At 41.1% G+C, this 15,406-nt stretch overlaps 1 protein-coding gene across 1 annotated transcript in view; it reads left to right on the plus strand.

Annotated features, from left to right (window-relative positions):
• Positions 1-15,097, plus strand: part of LOC122931895 (INTS3 and NABP interacting protein) — a 42,070-nt gene extending 26,973 nt beyond the window's left edge. Inside the window, exons 2-4 of the mRNA XM_044285960.1 lie at positions 5,679-5,781; positions 9,575-9,665; positions 14,761-15,097. Coding sequence (XP_044141895.1) covers positions 5,679-5,781; positions 9,575-9,665; positions 14,761-14,856 — 290 coding nt within the window. The 3' untranslated portion in view covers positions 14,857-15,097. The remainder of the gene's footprint in view (positions 1-5,678; positions 5,782-9,574; positions 9,666-14,760) is intronic.
• The last annotated feature ends 309 nt before the right edge of the window (positions 15,098-15,406 follow it).

Here is a 15,406-nt window from a genome sequence, read left to right on the forward strand (position 1 = left end):
TGTGTTCTGATGTTACAGGGAACACAATGCCCATGGTTTACCTAGCCTCTCACTGATAAGGGATTAAGTAAATATGTGTTTTGCAGGACTAGAGACACTTGTATAAGTGAAGGGAATGGAGGGTCAATAGTTCAAGACTGAAGCTGTAAACCATGGATGTCAAACTCATGGCCCTCCAGATGTTGCAAAACTACAACTCCTATCATTCCCTGATAGCTGTAGTATGCCCAGGCATGATGGGAGTTGTAGTTTGCAACAGCTGGAGGGCCACGAGTTTGACATCCCTGCTGTAAACCATTGGAAAAACTGCTGTCATTCAGCTAAGGCTATAAAACGTGTAAACTCAGAATGTTATCTTAAACTTTAAACATGACTATGGGATTCTTCTAGGGAAATCATGTTTTAAAATAAATGTCCCTTCTTGGATCCTCCCACTGCCCTGTCTTCAGCAGAAGATCAGCACACAAAGGAGAAGGCAGCAGCTTCTGCCCAACTACCTCTCTGTGCTAGAAGAGCTTAGAAGAACTTCTTTCTTTCCTACAAGGAATGTATAAAATACATTTGCATATTAAATACAGAGGAGTCGGGGAGTCGGAGTCGGAAGTACAAAAAACTGAGGAGTCGGAGTCGGAGCATTTATCTACCGACTACACAGCCCTGGTTTTAGTAAAGTAATAAAATGAATAAAGTAAAAAAAGAAAAATAACGCCCCTTTCATCTTATTTTATAATGGGAAAAAAAAAACAAAAACACATTAGGTATCGTTGCATCCGTAATGACCGGCTCTATAAATATATCACATGATCCACCCTGTCCGATAAACAGCGTAAAAAAAAAAACTGTCCCCTTACATCACAAAAATTGCAACAGCAAGTGATCAAAAAGGCGTATGCCCCCCAAAATGGTACCAATCAAACTGTCACCTCATCCCGCAAAAAAGTCCTTACCTAAGACAATTGGTAAAAAAAATAAAAAAGCTCTGGCTCTCAGACTATGGATACACTAAAATATCATTATTTCTGTTTCAAAAATGACATTAGGTATTGCCACGTCCGTAAAGATCTGCTCTATAAAAGTCACATGACCTAATCCCTCGGGTAAATGCTGTAAAAAAAAAATTAAATAAAAAAAAGCGCTTTTTTTTTTTTTTTTGGGGTCACTTTGCCCCATAAATTGTAATAATGAATGATCAAAAAATCATATGTACCCAAAAATGGTACCAATTAAAAATGTCAACTCTTCCTGAAAAAAAACCAAAAAAAACGAGCCCCTGCACAAGACGATCGACATAAAAAAAATAGGGCGTTCAGAAAATGGATACAAAAACCTAATTGTTTTAAAAAATGCTTTATTATGTAAAACTGAAACAAACATCATAGAAAGTAGACATATTCAATATAATTGCGTCCGTAACAACCTGCTCTATAAAAATAGTGCATGATCTAACCTGTCAGATGAATGTTGTTAAAAATAAAAAATAAAAATGTTGCCAAAACATATATATTTTTTTTTTTTTTTTTTTTTGGGGGCGGGGGTTAACCTTTCCTCAGAAAAAAAAACGTATTCATTAAAAATCATATGTACCCCAAAATAGTACCAATAAAACTTTCAACTTATCCCGTAGTTTCCAAAATGTGGTCACTATTTTGAGTTTCTACTGTAAGGGTGCATCAGGGGGCTTCAAATGGGACATGGCATCTAAAAACCAGTTCAGCTAAATCTGCCTTCCAAAAACCATATGGCGTTCCTTTCCTTCTACGCTCCGCCGTGTGGCCATACAGCAGTTTACGATCACATGTGGAGTGTTTCTGGAAACAGCAGAATCGGGGTAATAAATATTGAGTTTTGTTTGGCTGTTAAACCTTGCTTTGCTACTGGAAAAAATTTATTAAAATGTAAAATCTGCCAAAAAAGTGAAATTCTGAAATTTCATCTCCATTTTCCTTTTATTCTTGTGGAACTCCTAAAGGGTTAACAAAGTTTGTAAAATCAGTTTTGAATACCTTGAGGTGTGTAGTTTCTAAAATTGAGTCATTTTTGGGTGGTTTCTATTATGTAAGCCTCACAACGTGACTTCAGACCTGAACTGGTCCTTTTTTAAAGTGTTTGTTTGGAAATTTTCCAAAAAATTTCAAGATTTGCTTCCATACTAAGCCTTCTAACGTCCCCAAAAAATTAAAATGTAACATATGGGAAATGTAAAGTAATAACTATTATGAGGTATCACTATCTATTATAAAAGTAGAGAAATTGAAATTTTAAAATGTAGGAATTTAAAAAAAAAAATTTTTAAAGGTGAAATATATTGATTCAGATTTATGACTATCGTGAAGTACAATGTGTCACGAGAAAACAGTCTCAGAATGGCTTGGATAAGTAAAAGTGAAAAGTGTTCCAAAGCTATTACCACATAAAGTGACACATGTCAGATTTGCAATAAAATGGCCTGGGTCAAAGAGCGAAAACTGTCCCGGGGTAGAGGGGGTTAAGGTGGTACATATAAGTGTGTGTGCTCCTCCTCCCACCGCTTGCTGCTGCACATGGAGGTAACTAGGAGCAACACACTATATGTGCTGGGTCTGCGCTCCTGAACATACTTTTTCTTGCAACTGTATGTGAACCCTTTAGAATGATATGGATTTCTGCACAAATTGCTCATAAAATACGATCTGATCTTCATCTAAGTCACAACAGTAGACCATCACAGTGTGTGGTAACCTGTCACTTCCAGTTTACGGCCCTTCTCTTTGGGATATCATCTGCTCCCAGAGTCTTCACGAAACTGGTGGTCGAAATGGTGGCAGAAAAATCGTGCGTGTTCCCGCAACGCACCCGCACATTTTTTCCGCAACGCCCGTGTGAAAGAGGCCTAATAAAACACAAAGAATTAAATGTTACCATGTTTTTATTGAACACACATGTAAACATTCACAAGGCAGGTGGAAAAAGTATGTGAACCGTAGACTAATGACCTCTCCAATAGCTAATTGGAGTGAGGTGTCGGCCAACTGGAGTCCAATCAATGAGATGAGATTGGAGGTGTTGGTTACAGCTGCCCTGCCCTATAAAAAACACACACCAGTTCTGGGTTTGCTTTTCACAAGAAGCATCGCCTGATGTGAATGATGCCTCGCACAAAAGAGCTCTCAGAAGACCTACGATTAAGAATTATTGACTTGCATAAAGCTGGAAAGGGTTATAAAAGTATCTCCAAAAGCCTTGCTGTTCATCAGTCCATGGTAAGACAAATTGTCTATAAATGGAGAAAGTTCAGCACTGCTGCTACCCTCCCTAGGAATGGCCGTCCTGTAAAGATGACTGCAAGTGCACAGCGCAGACTGCTCAATGAGGTGAAGAAGAATCCTAGAGTTTCAGCTAAAGACTTACAAAAGTCTCTGGCATATGCTAACATTCCTGTTAGCGAATCTACGATACGTAAAACACTAAACAAGAATGGATTTCATGGGAGGATACTACAGAGGAAGCCACTGCTGTCCAAAAAACACATTGCTGCACGCTTACAGTTTGCACAAGTGCACCTGGATGGTCCACAGCAGTACTGGCAAAATATTCTGTGGACAGATGAAACCAAAGTTGAGTTGTAGAAACACACAACACTATGTGTGGAGAAAGAGAGGCACAGCACACCAACATCAAAACCTCATCCCAACTGTGAAGTATTATGGTGGGGGGCATCATGGCTTGGGGCTGCTTTGCTGCGTCAGGGCCTGGACTGATTGCTATCATCTAAGGAAAAATGAATTCCCAAGTTTATCAAGACATTTTGCAGGAGAACTTAAGGCCATCTGTCCACCAGCTCAAGCTTAACAGATGATGGGTGTTGCAACAGGACAATGACCCAAAGCATAGAAGCAAAGCAACAACAGAATGGCTTAAACAGAAGAAAATACGCATTCTGGAGTGGCCCAGTCAGAGTCCTAACCTCAACCCGATTTGAGATGCTGTGGCATGACCTCAAGAAAGCGATTCACACCAGACATCCCAAGAATATTGCTGAACTGAAACAGTTCTGTAAAGAGGAATGTTTGTGCATGTCTGATCTGTAACTACAGGAAACGTTTGGTTGAAGTTATTGCTGCCAAAGGAGGTTCAACCAGTTATTAAATCCAAGGGTTCACATACTTTTTTTTTTTTTTTCTTTCAACCTGCACTGTGAATGTTTTACATGGTGTGTTCAATAAAAACCTGGTAACATTTAATTCTTTGTGTGTTATTAGTTTAAGCAGACTGTGATTGTCTATTGTTGTGACTTAAATGAAGATCAAATCGCATTTTATGACCAATTTGTGCAGAAATCCATATCATTCCAAAGGGTTCACATACTTTTTCTTGCAACTGTAAATGCATAACTGCATAGGCAGGTTTAGCGTTGGACCTGCCTGAACTGAGACCACCTTGGCGCTAAGTAGGTGGGCACTGATGTATTTTCAAATCAAATTTTCAAAATGTATTCGCTTAGGCCTCTTTCAGACGGGCGTTGCGGGAAAATGTGCGTGTGCGTTGCGGGAACACCCGCGATTTTTCAGCGCGAGTGCAAAACATTGTAATGCGTTTTGCACTCGCGTGAGCAAAAATCACGCATGTTTGGTACCCAAACCTGAACTTCTTCACAGAAGTTCAGGCTTGGGATCGGTGTTCTGTAGATTGTATTATTTTCCCTTATAACATGGTTATAAGGGAAAATAATAGCAGTCTGAATACAGAATGTATAGTAAAATAGCGCTGGAGGGGTTAAAAAAAATAAATAATAAATTAACTCGCCTTTGTCCACTTGATCACGTAGCCCGGCATCTCTTCTGTCTCCTTTTGCTGAACAGGACCTGTGGTGAGCATTCCTTTCAGGAACAGGATCATGTGATGACCTGAGTGACGTCACCACAGGTCCTGTTCAGCAAAGGAGACAGACGAGATGCTGGGCAGCGCGATCAAGTGGACTAAGGTGAGTTAAATTTATTTTTAATTTTTTTTAACCCCTCCAGCGCTATTTTACTATGCATTCTATATTCAGAATGTTATTATTTTCCCTTATAACCATGTTATAAGGGAAAATAATAATGATCGGGTCTCCATCCCGATTGTCTCCTAGCAACCGTGCGTGAAAATCGCACCGCATCCGCACTTGCTTGCGATTTTCACGCAACCCCATTCACTTCTATGGGGCCTGCGTTGCGTGGATTATCGCACCGCAACGCACAATATAGAGCTTGCTGCGATTTTCACGCACCGCATAAGTGATGCGTGAAAATCGCCACTCGTGTGCACAGCCCCATAGAAATGAATGGGTCCAGATTCGGTGCGGGTGCAATGCATTCACATCACGCATTGCACCCGCGCTGAATACTCTCCCATGTGAAAGGGGCCTAAGAGTCTCAGATTTTTATCATTAGAGTGAGGGCTTAGTCCATATGTTGTGTTTGCATCTATTACTATAGTGCATTATTTTCTGTGACTGTATAAATGTAGCCATGTACATCCGCAACATTCATTATCGTATCGTGCAGGATGTTCTGTGTCTTTTTTTTTTTTTTTTCTGTGATTCACATCCACAACCAGACAACCGCAATTAAACATGCAATTAAATTTTTTTATTTTTTTTTATTTAAAAATCAAGATAATTTTTATCAAGGGTTATTGCATATCCATTTGTTTGTCCATAGGCTTTGCAAGCAAGAACAGAGTTGCTATTTTGGCAGAATTGGACAAGGAGAAGAGAAAATTGCTCCTGCAAAATCAGTCTTCAACAAACAATCCAGGGGCAAGGTAAGAAAAAGTAATTTTGAGACATAGAATGACTAAGGTTTGTGGTTGTCTTCACCTTGATGATTAGTATGGAGAGAAATTTATACACATACAAGGCATATGTGTGTGTTTTTAAATCTGAACAAAATATCTGGTGGGCCTGCCTTCTGGTGAAAAGACTTTAGGATCACAGTTTATAACCTTATTAACTTAGTAATGGGTTCTAATATCCAGATGAACAGGTATGAGGCATTACTTAATAAGAGAATCCCTCCACTCTCCCGACTGTTTCTATTTCTTGACCACCAGACTATTGTAGCGGCCTGGAAAAAACCCTCTCTGGACTTCTCCGAAGTAAAGCGCAGACTAGTGGGGAGATTTATCAAACTGGTGTAAAGTAGAACTGGTTTAGTTGCCCATAGCAACCAATCGGATTCCACCTTTCATTTTCCAAAAGAGCTGTCAAAAATAAAAGGTGGAATCTGGTTGCTATGGACAACTAAGCCATCCTACTTTACACCAGTTTGATAAAAGACCCCATAGATTTTTATGTGGTCAGCAAAAAATGTACCTCTATTTTAGCAGACCATCATGATCAATTCTTAAATATGCACACCTTGGGTGGAATGCTTTCTTCCTAACAGACCTCTGCTGTCTATTTAAGAATCTAGCTATACATGCTGATGTGTCTACCTTTAGTCTGCCACCCAGCAAGAGATCCTCTTCCCTCCCCTTCTTGCTGCCTGTCCAGCATCACTCCGATATGATTAAATAGTGGTAACAATGGAATGCTGGCCTAAAAATAATGCTTTATACCCTTTCTACTACCTCAATATTGTTTTGCTATAAGTTCATTGACTGGGCCGTGTGATTGAGCACTGTGGACTGTAACTTTACAATCGACCAAATGCCAATCCTGGTGCCCTGTAGCGAATAGGCAAAATAATAAAACATTTTGTTGCAGTGCTGCTTTAAGTGGCAGCCCAATGAAATCAGCATGCCTGTCATTACTTTATGGTGCCCTCAATAATGGCAGCATAAAGTGGATGACCGTTTCCCTTTTATAGACCACAGTCATAATGAACCTTCTAGCTTAAAGGGGTATTCTCATCTCGCTTATTCATCCTTCCCTGCAGTCACTCTGCTGGTAACTTCCTGGTTTTCTGCAGATAAGGCTGGGTGGGCTTAGGCAGCTAGAGTGAAGGCCGGCCACGCCTCTGTATGACATCGCACTGAGTTCTTATATGCTAGCTCATGTGAAGAGAATGAGTCATCAGTCTGGCAGTGTCTGAGGCCCCTCCCCCTGCTGGGGAATCAGAGAGCCATGTGAAGTGAGCTCAGTGTACAGGAACATGTGGCTGTTCTGCAGTTTTACACACAAAATCTCTGTCTGATCTCTTACAAACCCATTTTGTTAATCAAAAACTATAATTCCATATTATACATTAGCTCAAAAGCTTGTCAGCTAGTAGACTTCTAATCTGTGCCTTTATCTCCCATAAAACACGACCATCCCCCATTCCCCATTCCCCAGCACTGATGCAGATTTGTTTCCATTACAGCTGTACTCCAGTTGTGTATAAACCTTACACTATGTATCTATGTATCTGTAAAGATGCATATACAGCTTGGCTACATGTGGCTACTCCAGTCCCCTAACATCACTTTGGCTGAATGGCTTCCTATACAGCTCTGCTACATCTTTATTCTACTCCCCCACTAGCACTGTGTCTGAAAAGCTTCATATACAGCTCTGCTACATCTGTTTCTCTCTTCCATCAGCATTGATGCTGACCCACCACATATACATCTGTCTATTTCCTTCACCATTAGTACTGTGGCTGAACAGCAGCTTATTCAGCTCTGCTACATGTGATTCTATTTTTCACATGCATCAGCCCCCCCCCCCCCCCCAAGGTGCCTGCATCAGCCCCCCCCCCCCCCCCCCCAAGGTGCCTGCATCAGCCCCCCCCCCCCAAGGTGCCTGCATCAGCCCCCCCCCCCCCCCAAGGTGCCTGCATCAGCCCCCCCCCCCCCCAAGGTGCCTGCATCAGCCCCCCCCCCCCCCCCCCAAGGTGCCTGCATCAGCCCCCCCCCCCCCCCCCCCAAGGTGCCTGCATCAGCGCAATTTTTTTCCATCCTTCTCTTCGTTTGCCTTTAAGGTGGGGATAGGTCTTAGAGTACTAAACCTCCCTATATGGAGTTATAGTCATGCACTTTTATCAACCAGCATTTTGACCTTGGGAATGGCCTATCATTTGCTATTATGCCTGAATGCTTTCACCCCAAGACGCATTGACTGTTTTTTACTATCATACTCATGTCTTCTCCATATGTTGGTCATGTAAAGTTTTAACTGTCAATATGTGAGTATCGAACCTATTCTGTACCTTTTGCTTACTCGCCATGTATCTACACTTGTCATTAGTCAGGCCTGCGTGCCTATACCTTAGTACCCTGTTACCCTTTGTTAATGTTGGAAACTCCAATAAAAATATAAATAAATAAAAAAGAAAAATATGGGCAAGCGTAAAGATCTGAGTAATGACACCCCCCTCCCCCGAGATGTACGGTTTGTGAGTGGGCCACATGTCCCGGAGTGGCATTGATCGTGCGCACGGGAGTGTACAGTGTCATGGATTACAATTAAGCTGTGCTTGTCGAGCCGCCCGCGGGGCTATTGCTCCACACTCGTACGATCTTATGAGTGGCGGGCAGCCCGATGTTCAAAGCATTATTGTAATCTTTGATGCTGTGCGCACAATCAATGCCGCACCGGGACATATGGCCTGCTCACGGACCGTATCTCTCGGAGGGCATATGGTCGTGTGCAAGAGGCCTAACACTGACAAGGGCCAACATGTGTTAGCTATATGACTGGCAGGTTTTGTGGGGTAATCCCGGTATCCAGTGGTTAGTACTTGATTTACATTAAGTAGTCCAAGGAAAGACAACCAGTGAGCATTCACAGGGTCACTAATGCGTATGGGGGTGGAGGCTAGCCCATCTGATCCGATCCACAGGATAACTAAGCAGTCTAATGAAACAAATGGCAAAAATAGTCAACAAATAGATACAGTAACAGTGACCAAAAGTTAGCATGGTGTGATAAGGTACATCTCTGCAACCTAGAGTGAAAAATGAAAGGAAAAGCAAACAGAAAAGAAAGGGAGGAGGGAAAATAATGAAGGGGAAGAATAAGCGATACTAGTGCAGATAGTTGTTTGGAAAGAAATGTGGGAGGAGGGCAGAAAGCATATATGTGGTCTTCAGTTATCTCTGCTATAAGCTCTTTCTTTCGCAAAAGTCAATTATGGTTTATTGCCGTTGTCTCAGCCAATATATTGTGATCAAAACACATCTGTGCAGCGCCAAAGTGGTCTCAGTCATGCAGGTCCTACCTATGCCGTTGGGCATCCACATTCGGGAGCGCAGACCCTGCACATAGTGTGCTGCTCCTAGTTACCTCTGTGTGTGCAACAAGCATCCAGTGAGAGGAGGAGCACGCACACCTATATGTACCACCTAATCGAGATATAAAGAGAGCAGCAGGCAGGCTTAGCTCTTCCGTTTTTGGGGGGGGGATATTTCCCCATTGTTAGCAGTAGTATGCAGAAGAATTGCTCAGAGGAGATTGAGGAGCTCTAGAAGACACATCCTCATGCTTCCATAGCTGGACCATGCCCACTAGCTGAGTATAGATGTCATAGGAAATGAAAGTACTTTTTGACTGGGGCTATGTTTTACAGGCTGTATTATAAAGTGCAAAATTACTTCTCTTTTTATTATTTGTATTTCTTGTATCTTCTCACAGTGTAGCCCTGTCAAGACCAAATGTTAACAAGGATTTCCGTGACCACGCAGAGCAGCAGCATATAGCTGCCCAACAAAAAGCTGCACTTCAGGTACGTTCTGTGTTTTAAATAAAAGGATATCAGCTGAGTTTGTCTGCGGCACACGATGTGGGACCTGTTAATGGCCAACCTCCACAGCAGTACTTTAGTAGGGTCTACTCATTCATTTCTTCATGAACTACTGGCAGGTGGTAGAGGGAGAAATAAACATAATTTCCAGGATCCATTGTAAGGCCACATTCACACAACAGTGAAAATAAAGCCTGTTAAAAACAGACACACTATTCAACAGTTGTGCATCCATTTTCTATTTATAACTCATGATTTTTCAGAAAATGGATGCACAAAATGGCCATGAAAAACTGACCATGTGCCGACCTAAAAAAATAATAAACCAGCAGAACCTTACGTTTCCAGCTTGGTAACCTCACAACGCTGGTCCTGCTGCATTCAGTAAATAGCAAGGTTTTGATAAGTGTCCCCGAGCGGTCAAGTGGATGAGGCAAGTTTTTTGTATTTTAACTCCTGAGACCCTTGTAGCTGTTTTTAACAGTCGTTGGACCAGTGCACTACTTATGTGTGAATGTAGCCTAATGATGTTAACCATCTTACAGTCTACAAACTAGACTAGGTACAGTAAATAGTTGATTACTGACATAAATTCATATTAAAGCCAATTAAACTGTTACTAAACTTACTCTACAACAATCATCGGAATAATCTTTTACATGAAAGATCATCCCAGGCCTTGCATTGATTTGCTTATGTTGGAAGTTACCAGTACATGCTTCAAGTTTGTAAAAAGACTTCTGAAAATATATGGTGTGATGTTAAAGGGGTATTCCCATCACATACAATGGGGGCATATTGCTAGGATATGCCCCCATTGTGTGATAGGTGAGTGTCGCACCTCTGGACCTGCACCTACAAGGAGAACGGAGCGGGGAGAGCTGTGTCTGGAGAACACCAGGTTTTCCGGGGTCCGTTCACCACCAAGCGCTACTCCCATACAAGTGTATGAGAGTACACCGCGCACGCGCGGCCCCTGCTCCCGTTCATTTCTATAGGTAGACGGAAATGGCAGAGCCAGCTCTCGGCTATTTTTGGCGGCCCCATTGTGCCGTCCATTCATTTCCCAACTCCATTCTTGTTGTAGGTGTGGGTCCCAGAGGTGGGACCCACACCTATCAGACAATGGGGGCATATCCTAGCGATATGCCCCCATTGTATGTGATGGTAAAACCCTTTTAAAGCTCTGCTCCTCAGACTGCTGGGGACCAAATTAATCAAATGCGGCATGTTGTTTGTTAAATTTTTACACATTTTTAAAACTAGCACAGTTGTCTAGAAATGCAGTTTTATATACCACCCCCTACTGTGACTTTGGGAGCGCTGTGCTGTTAATAGAGGAAGCTGCAATGCCACTTTCAACAATTGGACCCAGTGATCACGATTGCTGGGTATCTCTAGGCATAGCAGACCCCAGATCAGCTCTGCCAGTGATTTTTTTTATTTTTTTTTTTCCTGTAAGTGGGGCATTTATGGATGCCGCAGTTCCAGTGGAAAAGTGCAAAATAAAAGTGTAAATGTCCCTAGAGGTCTTTCAAGAACTCTTGCAGAACATATTATGTAACAAATATATACAAGATAGTTTGCATATTTTATATCAAAATGACTAACACAAATTAGGGAACCTATTTAAATACAAATGAATAAACATGCCTATGTGTAAAGGAAAAACCCTGTGAAATATTATTTTGGTAGCAAATAAAAAGTGCCAGATCATTAAAGGGGTTGTCTCACCTCAGCATTTATTATGTAGAGAAAGTTAACACAAGTCGCTTACTAATGTATTGTTGTTATCCATAGTGCTTCCATTGCTGGCTGGATTAATTTTTCCATCACATAATTATACACTGCTCGCTTCCATGGTTGCGACCAACCTGCAGTCCATCAGCAGTGGTCATGCTTGGACACTATAGAAAAAAGTGCTGGCCTCTGGTGGCCGGTACCGTTGGAGCTCACATAGGCTGGTGCTTTTGTGTAGGGACAGGGATGCTCAGCATTTTTGTTCTGTGCTTTTAAAGGCATAGATCTGTTCAGACAAAGTGTAAGTAAAATACAGTACAATATATATTGTACTGTACTGTATTATACAGACATCAGACCCACTGGGGGTCTGGGTCCAAAAAATGTAAAGAAAAAGTGAAAAAAGTTGAGATAAAAAAAACAAACAAAAAAACATCATCACTGAATAAAAATTTAAAAAATGAAATACACTACACATATTAGGTATCGCCGCGTCCATAACGACCTGATCTATAAAACTGTCATGTTACTTTCCCCGCATGGTGAAAGCCATAAAAATGAAACAATAAAAACTGAGAAAATTGAAATTTTGCCCACCTTACTTCCCAAAAAAGGTAATAAAAGTGATCAAAAAAATCGCATGTACGCCAAAACAGTACCAATCAAACTGTCATCTCATCCCGCAAAAAATGAGACCCTACTCAAGATAATCGCCCAAAAACTGAAAAAAACTATGGCTCTTAGACTATGGAAACACAAAAACATGATTTTATTTTTTTTTGTTTCAAAAATTGAAATCATTGTGTAAAACTTGCATAAATAAAAATAAAGTATACATATTAGGTATCGCAGCGTCCGTATCGACCGGCTCTATAAAATTACCACATGGTCTAACCTGTCAGATGAAAAAAAAAAAGCCTTGTTACCTTGCCGCACAAAAAGTGTAATATAGAGCAACTAAAAATCATATGTACCCTAAACTAGTACCAACAATACTGCCACCCTATTCCGTACTTTCTAAAATGGGGTCACTTTTTTGGAGTTTCTACTCTAGGGGTGCATCAGGGGTGCTTCAAATTGGACATGGTGTCAAAAAAAACAGTCCAGCAAAATCTGCCTTCCAAAAACCGTATGGCATTACTTTCCTTCTGCGCCCTGCTGTGTGCCCGTACAGCAGTTTACGACCACATATGGGGTGTTTCTGTAAACTACAGAATCAGGGCCATAAATAATGAGTTTTGTTTGGCTGTTAACCCTTGCTTTGTAACTGGAAAAAAAATATTAAAATGGAAAATCTGCCAAAAAAGTGAATTTTTGAAATTGTATCTCTATTTTCCATTAAATCTTGTGCAACACCTAAAGGGTTAACAAAGTTTGTTAAATCAGTTTTGAATACCTTGAGGGGTGTAGTTTCTTAGATGGGGTCACTTTTATGGAGTTTCTACTCTAGGGGTGCATCAGGGGGGCTTCAAATGGGACATGGTGTCAAAAAAAACAGTCCAGCAAAATCTGCCTTCCAAAAACCACACTGCGCACCTTTTCACTCTACGCCCCGCTGTGTGGCCGTACAGTAGTTTACGGCCACATATGGGGTGTTTCTGTACACGGCAGAGTCAGGGCAATAAAGATGGTCTTGTTTGGCTGTTAACCCTTGCTTTGTTAATGGAAAAAATGGGTTAAAATGGAAAATTAGTCAAAAAAATGAAATTCTCAAATTTCATCCCCATTTGCCAATAACTCTTGTGCAACACCTAAAGGGTTAACGAAGTTTGTAAAATCAGTTTTGAATACCTTGAGGGGTGTAGTTTATAGAATGGGGTCATTTTTGGGCGGTTTCTATTATGTAAGCCTCGCAAAGTGACTTCAGACCTGTATTGGTCCCTAAAAATTGGGTTTTTGTAAATTTCTGAAAAATTTCAAGATTTGCTTCTAAGCCTTGTAACATCCCCAAAAAATAAAATATCATTCCCAAAATAATTCAAACATGAAGTAGACATATGGGGAATGTTAAGTCCTCACAATTTTTGGGGGTATTACTGTATTACAGAAGTAGAGAAACTGAAACTTTGAAATTTGCTAAATTTTCCAAATTTTTGGTAAATTTGGTATTTTATTATGCAAAAAAAATCTTTTTTTTTTACTTCGTTTTACCAGTGTCATGAAGTACAATATGTGACGAAAAAACTGTCTCAGATTGCCCTGGATAAGTCAAAGCGATTTAAAGTTATCAGCACTTAAAGTGACACTGGTCAGATTTGCAAAAAATGGCCAAGTCCTTAAGGTGAAATAGGTCTGAGTCCTTAAGGGGTTAATGGGAGTTTCTCACCACGATCTAGAACTATTATCTGCAGCAATACACGAGTACTGTTTTCTATTAAAATACACAGAAAAAAAATGCTTAGCATCTCTGTCCCTACACAAAAGCACTAGACTTTTTTTTTTTTTTTTTGCTTGTTTTTTTTCATACTACCCTACCAGCACTCAGAGCTGCGCTGAAATAAATTGTCGGGACTGCTGTGCATGCTGAGAGGAGTCCTCTCCATAATGCTAGTACAACAGTCAGGACTGTGTATTGTAGTGCATCTTTGAGCAATGACACTGGGGTATCGTGGGGCAGTAGGAAAACAATAACAGTGATCTGGACTCCTTATCTGCAGTACTACTCTTGTATTACTGCAGATAATAGTCCAAGATGATGACAGATTCCCTTTAAGGGGGTTAAAGGGGTTGTCCGGGTTCAGAGCTGAACCCGGACATACCCTTATTTTCACCCCGGCAGCCCTCCTGAGCCTGGCATCGGAGCATCTCATGCTCCGATGCGCTCCCGTGCCCTGCGCTAGATCGCGCAGGGCACAGGCTCTTGTGTTTACAATAACACACTGCCGGGCGGTAACTTCCGCCCAGCAGTGTGTTCGGTGACGTCACCGGCTCTGAGGGGCGGGCTTTAGCTCTGCCCTAGCCGTTTTACTGGCTAGGGCAGAGCCAAATCCCGCCCATCAGTGCCGGTGACGTCACCGGGGTTCCTGTCAGCCCCATAGAGAGCCCCGGTACGTCACCGGAACTCTGAAAAATGCCTTTGCCCTGCGCGATTTAGCGCAGGGCAAAGGAGAGCATCGGAGCATGAACTGCTCCGATGCTCATGTCAGGGGGGCTGCCGGGGTGAAAATGGAGGGATGTCCAGGTTCAGCTCTGAACCTGGACAACCCCTTTAATGATCTGAAAATATTTTAGCCTAATGGCTTACCGTTTTTGAAGATTCTTTGCTTTTGATTACAAATGCTTAGTTTCAAATAGTTTCTAACAATTATTGCAACTAATATGTATTTTCTCTCCGCAGCATGCACATGCACATTCAACTGGATACTTCATTACCCAAGACTCTGCTTTTGGAAACCTAATTCTTCCCGTTATCCCACGCCTGGAGGCTGATTAACACTTCACACAAGGACAGAACTTAAGCCACTGTTGTTTAAGCTGTCCATAAGCGTTATGTAACTTATGTGTATATATCGTTTTTTTACTTTTTATGCAATTTTTTTTATACAGACGTTTCCTCACAAGTCATGATTTAAAAATGTGCCAGACATAAAGTATGCCAAACTGTAGACTTAAGACTAATGTAACAAAACGCAGCAGATTTATTTGCCTAGATCAATAAAAATGAAATAATTTCATTTTAATCTTTTTCATTTCTGTAACTTTTTTATCTGTTTACTCTACAACTGCATGGATCCCATCTTCTACAGAATCCATTGAAAATGATAGAACATGCGTTTAGTTGCTGACAGTCTCAAAGCTGTAAAAAAGTAATTGCAACCACAAAAGGCTGGGTTTACACTTTCACGTTTTCATATACAGTTTTTGAAGCTAAACCAGGTGTGGATCATAAAGGGAGAGAACATATAAAGGATAGGTATTACATACAAGTGTGATGGATCAGGTATATCAATATTGATTAGTGCTAGAATTCACAGTAGGGTAGG

Source organism: Bufo gargarizans, chromosome 1, assembly GCF_014858855.1.
Source record: "Bufo gargarizans isolate SCDJY-AF-19 chromosome 1, ASM1485885v1, whole genome shotgun sequence".
Taxonomy (NCBI): domain Eukaryota; kingdom Metazoa; phylum Chordata; class Amphibia; order Anura; family Bufonidae; genus Bufo; species Bufo gargarizans.